Consider the following 18,165-nt stretch of genomic DNA (forward strand, 5'->3'; position numbering starts at 1 on the left):
TCAAACCACAGCACCTCCTGGTCTGGTAACTTACTGTTTCTGAGTCCAGGGTAGCATTTTCTTGACATACAAAGGCTTTCAGCAGGAAGTCATGAAATTGTATTATCTTAAACCAGTGTAAGCCTTCAAAGCAATTCAATTTTTAAAGCTATATATCCATGCATATATAAGACTGGGAAAATTCTTAACTAGAAAGCTTCATTATTAATGCCATATCACAAAAATCTTAATTTAAGAAGTAAGACACAAGCACTAAAATAAAAATTAAATTTACTTCACTACTGCCAGTAATCAGAACTGGGTTCACTGCAGTAGAAGACAACTATTTAATATGAAACGGTTTGTTTGGGATTCCCCCCAACTCCAGTCATCAGGGTCTGCTTTAACGGATTTATAAAGTTACAATATAGCAGAATACTAACAGGTTTTCCACAGCTGTCAAAAAAGCCAGGATCAGATATTGGATCCATCAGGTATGACCGAATTATATTGGCCCGTAAACCTTTTGGTGCTTCATTAGTCATCTTCACTCCATTCTGAAGTACAGACACTGGGAAAGTGGCAGATGGGTAACTGGTGAGCCAAATTCGGAAATCCGGATGTGTATTCTCAGGGTTTAACTCCTAACAACAGAGAACACCAGGCAATTGGAAGACACAATAGATTAACACATACACACAAGACTAACCACACACCTTATCAAAGCAACTTTTTTTTTTAAGGGGCAAAATATATAAGTCCAAAGCTTAATTTCTAGAACTATTATAACGTCAGTATATTCTATGATTCTGTAAGTCACAGTTGTGAGTAACAACTTCTCTTCTGTTTTTATTTAAGTCTTTAGTAATTTGAAGTAAAATTTTTCCTCTCTATGCACATTTGTGGAATACATGAACACAAGTGCAGGTGCTGAACCACAAGAGCAACGAAATGTATACTTTGGCCCTTGACTGCCATACAGCTGTTCTGCGAAGGGCTACAGTGACGCTATGTATACCTCAGAAATGTGTTGAGGTCATTAATGGCAGCGAGGCAGGGACAAAGACATGTACTCTAGTACCACATTGGAAACCTGTATCTGTTGAAGCAATAAAGCTCCTTAAGCATGCTGCTTTCCTGCAGCAACAGATACACAATGAAAGCTCTTGGCCTGAAGAGGCTCTCCTAGAGGCTGGGATTTACCATTCAAGGCATGGGCCAGACCCACAATGTGTGTGAGCAGAGGCAGAAAGACAAAATCACAGTGTACCTTAATAGTGGGAATCACCACAAACTAAGTTAAGCTGGCTGTTCCGTTGCCTGTACAGATCAGACTAGAGCGTGTATAAGAAGATGTAAATATTCCTTTTTACCTCACAGACTCTTTCCAGGATTGGCATCCATGAACTTGCTAGATGGCAATTTTGCAGAACTATCCATGTTCCTTCCTTTACTCCCTTCTCTATCATTTTCATGGCTATTGGGCCTTGGCCTTGGCCAAGTGACAGAGACTGAAGCTTTGTACCACTGTATCCCTGCATACAGAAAGCATATTATAAATAAGAATAACTTTGCATAAATACACTATGAGAGTTCACATATATAAGTATTCTTGAAATATTTAATGTACAATATATAGTAAAATGTTTAAAATGCCATAATAACAACAAAGCAAAATCTACAGCTGAGATATAGATGCCACCCAAGATCACTACAGTATTTTTAATTAATATATTACACACGATGCTTGTTAGAAAACAAACAAAAAGCCCCAAAACATTTTCAGGTAACATTCCTTAGAAAGAATGTTTAATCCATTACAGTTTTCTTCCATTTTGCATTTGAGACCATAATATTATAAAATATGCAAAAATTATTTAGCATACAATTTCTTATAAACAACAGACAAATTATTAATTCCTAAAAAAAAATAATCCACTTGCATTAATTAATGTTTTGTGTTAGGGAGACCCATGAAATCAATTTTAACATGGGGTTTTTTTTTCCAATTAAAAAAAAGAGTTTGGAGCTTATTTTGGCTTTTCAGCTTTTACTTAAATAAAATTCCATACATCATGCAAACTTGAATGTGCATGCACACACACAGAGGCATCAACTATATTTAAAAAGTTTGGAGATATTAAAATACCTGATCATCAGCAAACTTAACAAGGGCTGCCATGGGGTCAGCACCAGGAGAAAGAATAAATATCAGTGGTACACAACAATGACTATCAGAAAATGCTTTTGACAGATCAAATGGAGGTGGCTCAATAAATGGGCGTCCCAGGTTATGAATGATAAACTCCTGCACCACTGGTATTATCTAAAAAGAGAAAACAGAATTAAAGTGTCCTATTTATGTAAGCTTTAACACATTTTAATATGAATTTAAAGGATAGTATTCCTGCATATAAAATTAGGTACAAGTACAGTCCCAGAGGAATCAATGATTTAGAATGTGTAAATCTACCTAAATAGTAGGCTTTAAGCTCAAGGATGCTCTAAGAGGGTTGAAATCAGAAATCCTAGGCAAATGATCCTTAATCTCATTTCTGGAATTACATCTGGACAAACTAACATGCTGGTAGAGGAAGCTGCATTTTTTTTTTCTGCACTTACTCCAGCTACGCTGTTGAGAGGATTTCAATTATCAGGTCACGTAATGCAACACCTCTAAAAGGTGTTAAAATCATGGCTTAGAAAATGGCCGTGTATAGCACCCTTGTACACACTGGCATTTAGACCTCCCACTGAAGTTAACTGGGCTTTGTATCAAAACGCGAGACGATTTTTAAAAGGAAAGCTTAATGCTTTGATCCTGTAAATGTTAACTGCTGTAATTATGTTAAATAAATATCACCATTCATTCTATCTCTGGACACACTGGAATATTTTACAGTAACCACCTCCCCTTCCAAAAACACAACAGTACTGATATATATTGATACCACGATTTAATTTCTGAACAGGAAATTTAAGAAATGTGAAATGTTTCAAACAGCAACGTTAATTCAATCACTTTGATCACAATAAGTATAATATTTTTTTAAATTTTATATATAAAATTTCTGTAATTTAAATTGAGTTTTTAACTTGCATTTATGACATTTTGTACAAAATCTGCAATTTTCATATTTCATTTGCATAGGTGCTTTCAGTTACTAAATATATAGAATTACCGAGTACATAGAATATGACACATAGGGGAAAAAAGTTCGTTTCTCTTGATCATCCTGATCAGCTGTCCTTTACCTTAATTTAAAACTTACCCTGCTTTACAGGTGCAATGTGTCACCAATTAGTATAACGCCTTAAATTGGAGAGCAGCAGGCAGGCTCTGGCTATACTAATCACAGGCTTTATAGATGGAGGTACACTTGAAAGAGCTTGCTTCAGCTTTGAAGCTCCTGAGTGATTTCAAGGATATGTATGAATATGAGAACCGCTTAAAAACATTCACAAACTGGCCTTTTCTTGAGAACTGCAAGTGCACTCCTGAGAATGTAAGTCTGAAAATATTTTGACTATGCCTTATCTTTTTCATACATACTATGAAAACTTTACTGACTATGAAATCGTATTCAAGTTCAAGAAGAGTTGCGAGCTGCTAAGCTTGAAGACAAAAAATTGAATGCAGGTTTTCCTCTGTTTCCTACACAGAGATTGGCTTGAGTAGGGTGATTGGTTTCTGTATGTGCAGGTCATTAATCTAGGTACAGAATTATGTACAGTTACTTTGCTTGGGGGTTTTGTTTGTTTGCTCTCGTCACTTAAAAGTTAATTTCTTATATAGTCTTTCTGATTGCCAATTTTTATTCACAGAAAAGAAGCATACACTAAGCACACGCAAAAGAAACTGACTTTTTAGTGCTCTGACCAGATGTAATTCAAAAGTGACAGGAAAACCCAGAAGTCAAAGATGTAGCATTTTGCTCACGTTACTTGTATTTCAAGGTTTTCTATATCTATAGCCTTCTGCTATGTTTGTGGCTTTTTTGAAAATATGCTTCAAAGTCCTGGCTATTGCAGATCCTGTGCACTGCCACATGTATGTAATACCTGTGTGGCACAGCATCTACTAGACGTTACGTGGTAGAACAAAGCTACTCTGCAGACACCATAGCTATGCAGACATCTACTCTTCTTTTACTAGTTGTTTATTTACCTTCCAGTCCTCTCATTTTTCAGCCTCATCTGTGCTCTTAAGACATTGTGAGGGAAAGCGTTATTTGCAAGCTCTCAGAAAGTTTGCTGAAGTGAACATGAGCAGTGCGTGGGATCAGGTTCTGAACTTCTACACTGTCACCTACAGATGGCAAAGGCGGGCTTTGTCCACCGTCCCAGTGAAAATGAACCAGACCTGGCAAAATGTTTCTTTTGCTTGATAGAACTGGAGGGCTGGGAACCAAATGATGACCCATGGTAAGCACAGATGTTCTTTAATTATTCCTCCATGCATCTCTGACATCCCCTTACTCATAAAATTGCCAAAGTTTATCTTGCACAGTAACCTCGAATTAGTTCAACACTTACTAATTATACCCTATGCAATTCTTCACATTTTACCTCCAAAGAGAATGCTTTTGAGTCAACAAAGTAGAAAATAGTTTCAACATTGTAAACTCAGTCTAAATCTTCCCTTGTATCTTCTTGGCTCACAAGTAGCTTTTATCTGAGAGCCACTAAAATGTATTTCCTGTGTTCTCTGTAAGATATTTTTTCTACTGATAGATAGAAGTACTGAAAAAACGTTTCTCCTCTGATTGGTTCATATTTTGAAATGGAACTTCCATTGTTTTAATATCTGTTCTTACTCTGGGGTTACATTGCAGGGAGGAACACTCAAAACGTCACAGCTGTGGCTTTTTATCCCTTACTAAGCACTTTGATGACCTGACAATGGAGGAGTACTACATGCTGGAGATGACACGGCTGAGAACCTTCCTTGTAAGTGTTTAATCAAAAATATAGGATTGCAAGCTAGAATGCAAACAAGAATTTCCCTCTCAAAGATTTCCAAGCATCGGCAAGGAGTGATTGTGTAAGGCTAAAATAGGACCTATTCTGAAGGAATGATTTACATGTTACTGTTATTGACTAAGAAATCTGCACCTTACTTGGTGTTGTCTATTGTCTAGCCTTAAAGGAAATGGATTTTCTTTCAAGAAACATTTTCCCAAAAACTCATTACAGCAGGAAAAAACTGTATTAGTTGCAGGAAACTCTGCCATGAGCAACTCTATTTTTCTCGGGAGGAATGAGCAACATGTGAAAAGACAAAATTTGATCAGATCATTGCTTTACCTATCCAGTTTTGAATGTCACATTAAGCTTTCAAACTTCAAAGCCCTATTCAAATGTTTTACAGGTATCTCTTGCCCAGTTCAGGCATTAACAGTGTTGAAGGGTCTGTGTGTGTGTGTGTATACACACAAAACTGAGCTGCTTCAGCTTGTTGATCATGATGAGCTGATCTTTGATATGTGACCTGTAATCCTATGAACAGTAAGAATCAAACGAACCAGTTTTCCTGAGGAGGCACAGTAAAGGTTCTGCATCGCACTTCCTGGGGGGTTTGCACAAATAGGATGTTTGCTGATGTTTCGTATTGAGAAGGTATCTGGTGACTGTCAAGGTTAAGTATTTAAGTTCTCTGTACAACAGACTCAAATACATAAAAATAGAATCACATACTGCAGTGAGAGCAGTCTGGTATCTTAAGAATTGGACTACAAATGAGATGATATCTAACCTGAAGAGCAAATGATTTAGAGCAGTGTAGCAAGGTATAAAAGGGGTACAGAATTACAGAAAACAGGAAGGAGCAGCTTCAAGTGGGGACTCTACCTGCAGGAATACTGTGACCAATAGCTTAGAAGCCTATGCAATAGAGCAGGTTCAAAGTGCGCTGCCATCTTGAAGTACCAGTACCTTAATACATCCTGAGAAACAGTATTGTGTCTCTTCACACAGTGGAAAATCAAACTGAAGCCTCCCTCCCTAATGTAACTTTAAATATACCTGAACAGTAGGCTCACAGGTTACTTAAAGTATATGAGACTTAACCAAAAGTGGTCACTGAACTGAGCCCTACAGGCAAGGCTGGTAGAGGAGTTTCTGAATCAAATGGGGTTATGCACATGAAATATCTACCAAAGTGCTCTGCACTGTTCTGACAGCAGTATCGCTGACCATAGCCAAAAGTAGACTTCTAAGCTAGAATTAGTGGCAGATTAGTAGGATTTCTGAGGATCAGTTTTGAACATAGTTGAATTATTCTGATAAATTGCTCATTTGAGTCTCATTTTTTTGCTTTACTTTAAGCTCAAAACTGGCAGAAGCATAATAAACTCTTTTGAAGAAGAAGTCACTGCAACTAGGCAGCGTCTTTTGGATAACTTTATCTCCAAGCATCGGTATACGCTGCCACCGCCAGTGCCTCTCCATGCTGATCCATCTGTCCAACATTCTGAAAGCTCATACTGCCAGTCAAAATAATAATCTAGAAGTGAAGTTTAAAGTCTGATTTTAAAAGTTTCTTGTCTTTATATGGTAAAAACTTCTGTATTTTTATCTAAGTGCTAATATAATGCTGAACAGCTGTGTGAGTTATTGTAGAGAATTCCTTTCAAAGGGACTCTGGAACAGGGGTTGTAACAGTTCATACTAACTTATCTTTCACAGTGCTCTCTGTCATTGTGGCTAGGAGATGTGGACTACAAGTAGTCCAAGTGCAAATACTTTATATTCTGATTTTTAGTATGTTGACTTCTTGGAATAAAGGTCCACAACTGTGAGAAGCTGTTGTGATATTTGCCACATTCAAGCCTTACAGACAGACTCAAATCAGAATAGTTCTGTTTCAAAACACTTTCCATAGAACAGAAGGGATTTGTGTGTCCGCAAAACCTGCTAACTTTAAGCACATCATTTACTTTCCTGTTTACCATTAGATCTCCCTCGATCAGACAAATCTTACTATAGATAGTGGCATCCATCAAAAAAAAAGTTATATAAGCAGAAATAGGTGTACAGAAAAAGGAAAGTCACAAGGTTTGTAAGACAGTCTCAAGGTATGTACAGTGAAAGCTAACAAAAGCTGAAGGCCCAGGCTTCTGTTTTAAAAAGTGTTTTCATTACAGTTTCAAACTTTTGTAATATTCCTTTATGATGGATTGTTGCCGACAGCACATGTAATGCACACTCGAAAATGCTTTGAAGATGAACAGACCTTTCTGAATAAGGTGAAATTTTCATACGTACTTTGTCAGGTCGCAGACAGCGAATGATAAGCATCCTCTGGAATTCCCCCAACTTGTGTTGCCACTCTCCAGGAAAATTCTCATGCTGGGGATCCTAAAAACAAATTTCGACATCATTTAAAATATTTGTGAATTACCTATAGTGACAGGCAAATTATCTTTTAACTTGATACATCAATCCATTATGTATTATTTCTTAATCTACAGAAATAGTGTTGGCATGCTTAAATAGGGTTTTTTTTAAAAAAAGAAACAAACTTAAAGTGTATGTTTATCTAAACTTATCTTATAGCAGAGAAGTTATAGTATTTTTCGAAGTGTTTAGAAGATAATAACCCAAAGTTCTCTGGAAAGTGGAGAAGGAATGAGCTGGAGGAAACATGAAAACATGTTTTGCCTACCTCCTTCTGCTAGAAATGAATTTTTGTATCAGTCTTCAATACTACAATGATAACCATATAACCAATTACAATCACATTACAGTATTACATGGTAACTATGAGTTAGGTTGCATCTGAATGCAGAAAATTAGTGCAGAAAAACAACTGTCAAAAAATGAAGTCAATGTTGGCTTGTAAATGGCTGTAATCTAGCTGTTACATTGTTGTTGCAGTTATCACATTGGGAAAAGCAGGGGCTGTGGGTCAGGTTAATTTCTTATTAGACGGAATACAGAGCTGAGTAGGTGCACCTTTCTAGAAACTGGTATTACAGCTCTGCTGGTGAGCCCTTTAGGCTTGCTGCTGGAGAGTTAAGCACAGAGGTATGCAGACAGACCTGCACAAACTATTCTGAGCAACTTTGCTTTAGCAAAGCAAATCACAGTAGAGCTCATCTGCTAAGGGTATGGAGCTTGTCTCCCTCCTTCCCCAACTTTTAGGCCTTAGTTTCAGACTGGAATAATGCTGCATTATTTTTATATTAATATATGGAAAAAATAGGTAGCTCAGAATGACATCTGTAAGGGCTGTTGAAAAGTTCAGCTAAAAATTCGCAAGATTTGTAGAAAACTGAGTGAATTAGGAAACACTGAGTGAAGGCTGCACTGTAGACTCCAGTGAGTTGTGCCACTGCTGAAAACTCTATTTTTGCTATGGGAAGAGCTGCATTAGTAGCTTTGTGATTAAGTCAGCCAGCTAGAGAAGAACGGAGTTTCAGTCCCTGCTTGAAGATACACAGTACAGCTTTAGATAAAATACATGTAATTCTTGAATGGGGGAGGTGAAGTCAGGTCTCCCCTTCTTTTAGAAACAGCCTTATCTACGAGAGTAGTAGGAGAAAAATGCGTGTCAAGCTCCTCTGTCATCAGCAACCGTACACAAATACAAATGTTTTTTCAAAGAGGCTCAAGAAACACTGATTATCCCTCTCTATCATACATGCATGAAACTGTGCTTCATTTAAATTTGTGCAGTAAAGGAAAAAGAGCTGCTTGCATATCACTGGAGATAATTATATTGGTAATAAAAAGAGTACAGCTATCAAAGAGGAATCTTTCCCAAGACCCATTAACTAGCACTTTTGAAATTTCCAGTGCATTGACATGTAGGTGCTTGTATTAAAGTTAGGTAATGACACTGGTTTCATATTGCAAGTAAAAGGTAAAGCAAGTCTTCTATATCAGGTCAGTGATAGATAATGCCATTCTTTTTGATCTGCCACTGAAGGTGCACTACACTTCATGTTGCTTTTCATTAGAGTATTTATCAACTAACTAACCGGCGACCTGATTCTATAGATCTCATTTTACTGAATGCCACTTAAGTGAAGGAGTTTCTATTTATTTCAGTTTAGGTGTGTGAATGCATGCAGCTATTACACATACCTAGAATCTTTACTTCTGAAAATTAGTACCATTTACTTGTATTAGAAATTGCTTTAAATATTTATAATCCCAAAGTGCATAACAAAGTAGCCCCTTCCTTCAATTCCTTTTTAAAATACCATAATTTCTTTGTTAATTTTCCAAGCAAAAGCCCTCAATTTGCTGTATTTTATAAATGCTCAAAGAAAGATTTAACTCCACTATTCTCCTGTTTCCTGCAGTCTCGACAACTGAAGGAGCTACAGCTGCTTAGTTTCTTCAATCTTATACATTTATGAGCACTTCCAAACAGAAATCTACTCATCTCTCTATGCTTTTAGATTTTTTTTTAAAAAAATAGAAAGAATTTCTAAATCTTTGACATTTAAAATTAATAAAGCACACAGTTAATCTTTTTTTTAATGGATATAAGATGTCCTGGGTTATTTGACTGAATATTGGTAATAAATTCTCATAATTTAACTGTGAGAAAAGTAGTTCAGTGGACCAGCACAAATGGACAGCATTGTCTCAACATGGAAGTGGTTATTGTCAGATATAGTGCATATAGGAAAGAAGGGTAACATTTTTAATGGTACCGGTGGTATGTGTATGATGAGTGGTTTGCATATTGAGAAGCAAAGCGGGGAGCATGAAAAAATGAGTTAAGGTAAGATTAAGCATGAAGTAAGTGTCCAAATATTCATCTAAAGAGCTTAGATTTCAAGAAAATTGTGATGAACTTAGGTAAAGTAATTTATGTAATATCAGGTCACTGTTAGAACTGGGAAGTACAGGTCTCCCAAACCCCATTCTAGTTTCTCTACATGGCAATATTTGGGTTTCTTACACTTATCCAGGAAAACAGCATGAAAAGACATCCTCAAAGCATGGTAAATAAATGTATAGACTGATGGGTACAGTGGTCGCCTTACTAGCTCACTATTATCTTACCACTCCCAGTTTTGTTGCCTTTTTTTCCAACTCAATGCTGTTCAGAAGATGCCTGACAAATCGGCAATGATCTTCTACTATGCACCACTTGCTGAAATATTTACATTCATATATGTAAGAATACAGCATGTAAAATGACAACACTGCTTTCCCCTCAATAAATATTTTCAGTGTGTTAATTAGTTTATGAATGCAAGCAGTTGGGAGTGTTAACATACCAAACTGTCATATACCAATTTCCATCCATCCTTCAGTTGTTCAAAATCCTTTCTAATGTTTGTGAAGCATGGCAAATCTTCTAGTCGACAAATTTCATCCCATGATTTTGAAGGAAGCCAGGTACATGGATTAGAAAAGGGGTTGTCCAAACCTATACCTCCAGTCAACAGAAATCTCCATTCATTCTCATCAATCTACAATGAAAAGCACTGCTGTCAGGACTATGTAAATAAAACCTAGTGAATTTATTACTTTATGTAAGAAATTAATAAATTTATCTGAATTCTTGCACAAGTTTAAAAAGCTTCTATACAACTACTGAAAGATTATTTCCAAAGTATTCAGTGTCTGGTTTTCAGTTAAGCATGAATTTAAGGAATCAAAACCCTAAGATATGAGATCACTTAAATTTATCTGCATTCCTCACTTGGGGAATTAACAATGTTCGTACAATATCAAAAATCAGCCTACTACACATCTCTTTCCTTTCTCAATACTACTTTATGTCAAAATTTCTTTGAGAGCTTGAATTTGTACACTGAAGTCCCTCAGAATGGGAGAATAGTGCTGCATGACTATTACACTCAGCTCTTGAAAAAAGTTACTTCTACGTATTGCCCAATATAACAATTTCAAAAGTTCTTAAAATTTTAAATGTTTCCATATTACACTGAAACAACCCCAGGAAACCATAAGCACTGTTTTGCTCGTGACATGGTTAAAATGCGTATATTTCATTATTTATTTTTAAAAAGCCTATTAAAAATATTTTCTAAAAAATTACAAGAAATTAATAGAATAGAGTTGGCACTAGTATTTGATTTTGAGGAATTCTGTGCAGAAATAAACACATTTAGCAGTAAGTGAGAAAGATGAGCAGTTTCTTGAATCAATGATACACTTAATTTTGATATGCTCTCAGAACTCACAATGCATTACAGTAAAACTTTGGAAAGTGCTCACTTTAAGAATCATGCATGCTGGGCTTTGGCTTAAGTAATGTTTAGAAAAACCTATCTAGCTTAGCTTTGTCATGTTATATATTTCTTTTATTCTAGAAAATCTTTTTCAGTGCTTATATTTGCTTGTTAAAATAAAACAGCAGGAAATTGAGGCTTCAGTAATATACCTATATGTGGGCTTGTTTTTCTAGTCTTATCCTGTATATTTGTAGTATTGCTAATTTGTATATGCAGTTTAATATGTATCATATCAAATTGGAAATTAGTTTTAGTTACTGACCAAATTTTCATATTTCAGGAGATTCACAGTTAGACAAAAAGAGAAGAGCAGCTTGTCCTTTTCAAAGAGGGATCGACAGACATTGACATAAAGTGAGTAAGTAAAATGATTCTTGAGAATCTTCAACCTACAGTGCCAGAAAAAGAAATATTTTGCATTAATATCATTCTATAAAGTGCGTACTCTCAAAACCTAGTACAGACCACTTAGATCATCTTTGCTCTAAAAATCTCTCTAGTCCATTATCCCAAAGCAATTATTAAATGCAAGTACTAATTTGTGAGCAAAATAACATAAACACCATATAATTGCAATTACATCTTAGTACCACATAATTTTCAGAGGAAGTGTGAGATTTATTTTGGAGGGGCAGAAAAGAGCGGCAATTGTAAGATTCATTATGACAATAAATACCAGAGCCAAAATCAAAACAGTCCATCTTTGGACTGTAGTCTATTATCAATAATTTCCTTTAACAATAAATGAAGGAGGCCATCTATTGTTTCATAAAGGTTTAAGTTTGAATACCTAGTCAAAATAAGCAAAAATCCTTTCAGGTAGTTGGATGTGCAGTGTCTGATTTTGTACAACTACTTCAAATACTTATTTCAAGGGAGTAACAAAAGTGTGGAGAGGTGCTATGGCTTTTTTTCCAAGTACCTCGGTCACCAAACCAGCGTCAGGGAGCTACTCAGAGGGTATTCCTGCAGTTCAGACATGGTGATGATTCAGAAACTTAATTCTGATCTATTATAATTCAAAAGTGGAAAGCTACTGATAGCAACTCAAGATTAAAAGTAGGCTACATTGTTTGATCTGTGTCTCCTGTCCAGTCTTGTGTTTCAATCTGGCTTTTGATTCTTCCATTCAGCTAAAAAAGGATTTGACAGTTTTAAATATTACTACTGTAATAATGAAATGTTTCTGGGGTTTTATTAGCATCTGAAGTACTTTCAAAATTACTGATTCCTCACCAGTTAAATTAATATGCATAAAATTAATACACAGATGGGCATGGGACAAAATTTAAACTTTTTTCAAGTTACAGAAGTAACATGGCTTGCATAAGTAAAGAATGATTTAAAAAAAAATAAATCAACACAGAGCCTCTAGTAAAATAGCTTGACTAGTGAAGGTAGCCCAAACCAAAGAGTCTTATGTGAATTATTAATTCACAGAGAATTTTCTGCAAGTCTGTCTTCCTCTGCCTCCACTGGGCAAAATTACAAAATTGGCTTCCACCAACCAGCCATTCTCCCTCGGAATACATACTGTCAGCTGGGATTCAGGTCCTGTATCTTTAAGGTTCTAAATCAAAATGAGATTATTTTATTTATTGTTTATTTAAATTTAGACACAAAGGCATATAGAGGGATTTTGAGAAACAAAAGAGTAAGATTTAAAGTCAAAGAGCTAGGTTTAGAGAACACAGATTGTCTTATTGGTAAAACACTACCTTGAGTAGGATACCAAAATATTAAGCTCTACTTAAATGATTAGTAGTAGTATATTTGATAAAACAGTTATGCTAGACTTAAGATTTCCCAGACCTTGACTAAATTCTAATAAAAAATAATCTTCATAACCAGTGTTCCACTAAACTGAACACTATACATTAAACTACACACTAAGTGCTACCTTACCAGGTACTACAACTTGTGTTTAAATAAAATATGGACAGTAATGGATAATAAACTGCCATTTGCAATATTGCAATATTACATAGAAAAGCATTATATATACAAATTGGCAGAGTAGTTTCCCTTTCCCATCTGTATTCATCTGATGAACAGGCAAGTAGCTAAGTAAATACTGTGTGATTTGAAGATCAAAAAAAGCAAGTGAAATGCAATGCCTGAGACAATACAATCTGATGAAATGACAGTAACATTTCTGGAGAAACTATGAATACATCACCAATTACAAATGGTGAATTATATCTCTTACCTTGTTTCTAAAACTTCTGATTGCTCTGAATTATCTATAGACGTGATGAAAAGGTTAATGAACCACATGAGTGAATACTGGTACATTGGGTCAATGTTGGCTAGATCAGCAATAGAAAAAAACAAGATTGATGAATGGATAGCTATAGGACGATAGCCCATGCGAGTGGCATCAATCTTCTTTTCTGTCTCTTCAGCTATGGCTTGCTTTTCAGAAATCTCATTAGCCAGAATTTTGGAAGAAGACAGTATCTTAACAGCAGTTTCATCCTCCAAAATATTTCCTTCTGAGGCTGAAAGAACTTCTAAAATCTTGTCTTCTATTTCTTTTAGCTGCCTAAAATAATATATAAGATTGTTTACACATGAAAATTACAGCTGTTTTCTGTTAGTTTTTATAAAATAAAACAGTGTAGATTCTATTCATGGTATGCAACTTACATAACAAATCCTTTTCTTTTTTTAAATATTCCCTTCAATGACTGAAAAATTTAGCTGCTTTCAGCCTAAAAATGGATGGCAATGGGAAGAAGTGAGAAACCACTTGAATACTACACATAACATGCTTTGATTATTGGGAAAGATGCCCCTTGCCATGTACGATCAGCAGAAATGTTGTACATAATGGAAGCATTTCTAAACCAGAACCATTAATATATAATCAAAATCTGTGAGGACAGCAATTCATATGCCAATGTTATGGTAAAGATGCATAAAAATAGAGGATCTGGAGTCACATTCTGCAATTACACAACCTACAATTCAGTTCTTTAACTTTTTCTAAAAATCCTGGGAACAGGAAACCACATTAGAAGAAAGGCACAAGCAGCAGGAATACAACTAAGAGCATGCATCTAAATCACCCTGAAAAATAAACAGAAACCAAAGTTTGGGGTCTCAAAAATAGCAGGCTTGAATTTCCTATTAAATCAAGCAAACAAACAAAAATTCCCTGAAATTTATCTCCTATGATTTTATTTCCTAAACTGCAATCTGCTTCTACCCCTAGCAAGGGAAGATACCTTTTATTCTCAGCTCCTTGAAGGATGAGGGCTTGTTTTTCTTCTGCAAGATCTGGTCTTTCTTTTGCAACTACAATTCCAAGAAGCTGATCCTGCATTCCTTCTGAAGTTATCATGAAATTCAGTAATGTTACCTGTTAGAAGAAATGTATTTTGAAAGCCAGCACAGTTATAGCCAGGAGCAATTAAAATGCTTCTTTGTTTACGTGATGAGGTTTGTACAATGGCAGGTAATACACTCAGCCAAATTTTGAGAGCAAATTAATTGCAGCTGAGGGTTTATGGTTGTGTTGGAAAGCTAATTCCAGGATTAACCCAGAAAGATAACCCTAAAAGAGATTTGAAAAAAATGTACAGAATTTCATTCTGTTCCTAAAAATTACATGGAAATTTTGCATATCAGTGCTTCAAGCAATTGGTCTTTACAACATGAATGAACACTGCTGCCTCTGCCACGCACATTTTCTCTCTTCAACAGGCCTGTTTGGATGCAATGTGTGGTGGTTGTTAGAGGGATATTTGTATCCTAGAATTAGGATAGTATCATGCGCTCTTTTTTATGAGAGAAACTGGAGAAAAAACCTATTGTTTAAAAGAATTCCCATTCCATGACATACATATGATGGATCTGGAAAAAGCTACATGCTCTTGCTGAAGAGGTAGAAAAACTGTTTTATGTGGCAATGTAAGCATTTTACAGAAGAATGAGAAGTAATACATTATTAGTTAGAAGGCTAGAAAATAATTTGATTCATGTAGTTCAAAAACCAAGAAAATAATCTACTTATCATCAAGACTTATGAAAGTATTGGTTTTAACTAATTGACTAGGTAATAGTGACAACAACCTTTCTTTAGGCTTTTTTTGGTGGATGTAGATAGCATTGACTTAGGTTTCAAAAGAACATTTGCCTTATAGAATATGGAATACCTGTGGAGGTAATTTGTCTTGATCTCCTTGTGCTACTAATAATATCTCAATGTTGTATAAATATTTGAGGCCTTTTCCATGAGGTTTGCTTTTAAAGTTAGGAAGGTTTGTATTTTAACTTTATTAAAATACATCACTATTAGCTTTTGTTATAGTAAGCCTCATCTGAAAAAAATTAGGAGCAGAGATAGTATATCACACTGTTCTTGCACGCAGGAATTTTAAGAGGAAGTTCAGTTCTATATGTAATTATGGATCACTAAGATCTTCACAAGCATTATGGCCTTCCTCACCTTCTTTAACAATTCTAGTAAAGGGAAACATAAGAGAGACCTAATGTTTTAAAATTTCAAGTTTTCTATAGGCTCCATTTCCTTTCTTCTATTTTGAAAGAAAGACCAGCTACAAACAGAATTATGAGTTAGTTAGCTTTCAGAGCTGCCATGCTCTGAAAGTCTGGCTGCTTCACACATTGGAACCACTGGGATCTGACAGAATGGTATTTTTTATGGACATGAATAATTCACCTTTCCCCGGCAATGCTGAAAATGATCTGATTTTTACTGTGTTTTACTACATTTAACTAATAATGTTAGAAACAGAAAAAATCTACTCTAAATGGATAACTACAAGTACATATCTGTGAAGTGTAAATCCATGACCTACGTCTCTTTGCCAGCATCGCTATTGTCGAATAGGAAACTCGGAAGAAGAATGATTTCCAATGGGGCCCTGAGCAGCAACAAGCCTTTGAGCAGATCAAACACAGATAGTCCATGCAGTGGCCCTTGGGCCTGTCCGGACAGGGACAGATGTTAAAAACGTGCTTTACACTGCAGCCGGGGAAAATGGCCCTACCTGGAGTCTCTGTCAGAAAGCACAAGGGGAGACTCGAGGTCGACCGTTGGGGTTTTGGAGTCGGGCCTACAAAGGATCTGAGGCCAATTATACTCCAACAGAAAAGGAAATACTGGCCGCCTATGAAGGGGTTCGAGCTGCTTCAGAAGTGATTGGAACTGAAGCCCAGCTCCTCCTGGCACCCCGACTGCCGGTGCTGGGCTGGATGTTCAAAGGAAAGGTCCCTTCCACACACCATGCCACTGATGCTACGTGGAGCAAGTGGGTTGCACTAATTACTCAGTGGGCTCAAATAGGAAACCCTAATCTCCCAGGAATTGTGGAAGTGATCACAGACTGGCCAGAAGGAAAAGATTTTGGGATGTCACCAGAGGATGAGGAGGTAACACGGGCTGAAGAAGCCCCACTTTACAACAAACTGCCAGAGAACGAGAAACGATATGCCCTTTTCACTGATGGCTCCTGTCGCCTTGTGGGAAAGCATCGAAGATGGAAAGCTGCTGTATGGAGTCCTACAAGACGAGTAGCAGAAGCCACTGAAGGAAGAGGTGAATCAAGCCAGTTTGCTGAGCTGAAAGCCATACAGTTAGCCCTGGACATTGCTGAGAGAGAAAAGTGGCCAATGCTCTACCTTTATACTGATTCATGGATGGTAGCCAATGCCCTGTGGGGTTGGTTGCAGCAGTGGAAAAAGAACAACTGGCAGTGTAGAGGCAAATCCATATGGGCTACTGACTTATGGCAAGATATTGCTGCTCGGTTAGAGAAGCTTGTTGTAAAGGTATGTCATGTCGATGCCCATGTACCTAAGAGTCGGGCCATGGAGGAACATCAAAACAACCATCAGGTAGATAAGGCTGCTAGGATTGAAGTGGCTCAAGTAGATCTAGACTGGCAATGTAAGGGTGAATTATTCATAGCTCGATGGGCTGATGATTCCTCAGGTCATCAAGGGAGAGATGCAACATATAGATGGGCTCAAGATCGAGGGGTGGACTTAACCATGGATGCTATTGCACAAGTTATCCATGAATGTGAGACGTGCCGCAATCAAGCAAGCGAAGCGGTTGAAGCCCCTTTGGAATGGAGGACGGCAGATGAAATATAAATATGGGGAGGCCTGGCAGATTGATTACATCACCGTCCCACAAACCCGCCATGGCAAACATTATGTGCTTACGATGGTGGAGGCAACCACCGTCTGGCTGGAAACATATCCTGTACCCCATGTCACTGCCCGGAATACAATCCTGGGCCTTGAAAGGCAAGTCCTATGGCAACACAGCACCCCAGAAAGAATCAAGTCATACAACGGGACTCATTTCCGAAACACTCTCATAGACACCTGGGCCAAAGAGCATGGCATTGAGTGGGTGTACCACATTCCTTATCATGCACCAGCCTCTGGGAAAATTGAACGATATAATGGGCTCTTAAAGACTACCCTGAAAGCAATGGGTGGTGGAACATTCAAACATTGGGATACACATTTAGCCAAAGCCACGTGGTTAGTTAACTCTAGGGGATCCACCAATCGACCTGGTCCTGCCCAGTCAAAATTTCCACATACTGTAGAAGGAGACAGAGTCCCAGTAGTGCATATGAAGAGTATATTAGGGAAGACGGTTTGCGTCATCCCTGCTTCAGGCAGAGGTAAACCCATGTCTGGGACTGTTTTTGCTCAAGGACCTGGTTGTACTTGGTGGGTAATGCAGAAGGATGGAGAAGTTCGATGTGTATCTCAAAGGGATTTGATTTTAGGTGAGAATAGCCAATATAATTAATAAGGTAGAAATTGTATTATAATAATTGCTAAATAACCCATTACTGTACATTCATTATTGCTATTATTGCTGTATGTTGTTGTATGTTGTACCAATGGAGTTACAGCCAGAGTCATACAAGTCAATGAAGGAAGAGTGCCACGATGACGGGACCAATATCTG

At 36.9% G+C, this 18,165-nt stretch overlaps 2 protein-coding genes across 2 annotated transcripts in view; one reads left to right on the forward strand and one right to left on the reverse strand.

The window, feature by feature from the left end:
- Positions 1 to 18,165, reverse strand: part of DNAH7 (dynein axonemal heavy chain 7) — a gene marked incomplete at its 5' end in the record, with an annotated part of 105,095 nt that overhangs the window by 10,806 nt on the left and 76,124 nt on the right. Inside the window, 8 exons of the mRNA XM_084264583.1 lie at positions 423 to 623; positions 1,353 to 1,514; positions 2,129 to 2,305; positions 7,246 to 7,338; positions 10,221 to 10,415; positions 11,464 to 11,590; positions 13,411 to 13,746; positions 14,432 to 14,565. Coding sequence (XP_084120709.1) covers positions 423 to 623; positions 1,353 to 1,514; positions 2,129 to 2,305; positions 7,246 to 7,338; positions 10,221 to 10,415; positions 11,464 to 11,590; positions 13,411 to 13,746; positions 14,432 to 14,565 — 1,425 coding nt within the window. The remainder of the gene's footprint in view (positions 1 to 422; positions 624 to 1,352; positions 1,515 to 2,128; positions 2,306 to 7,245; positions 7,339 to 10,220; positions 10,416 to 11,463; positions 11,591 to 13,410; positions 13,747 to 14,431; positions 14,566 to 18,165) is intronic.
- LOC311192962 (baculoviral IAP repeat-containing protein 5.1-like) lies at positions 3,269 to 6,480 on the forward strand (the record flags this gene model as incomplete). Its single annotated transcript, XM_084265654.1, is given in 7 exon segments — positions 3,269 to 3,286; positions 3,288 to 3,324; positions 3,327 to 3,346; positions 3,348 to 3,485; positions 4,295 to 4,404; positions 4,815 to 4,929; positions 6,307 to 6,480. Coding segments are annotated over 7 exon segments (612 nt in total).

Source organism: Gallinula chloropus (genome assembly GCF_964237585.1).
Source record: "Gallinula chloropus genome assembly, chromosome: 5".
Taxonomy (NCBI): domain Eukaryota; kingdom Metazoa; phylum Chordata; class Aves; order Gruiformes; family Rallidae; genus Gallinula; species Gallinula chloropus.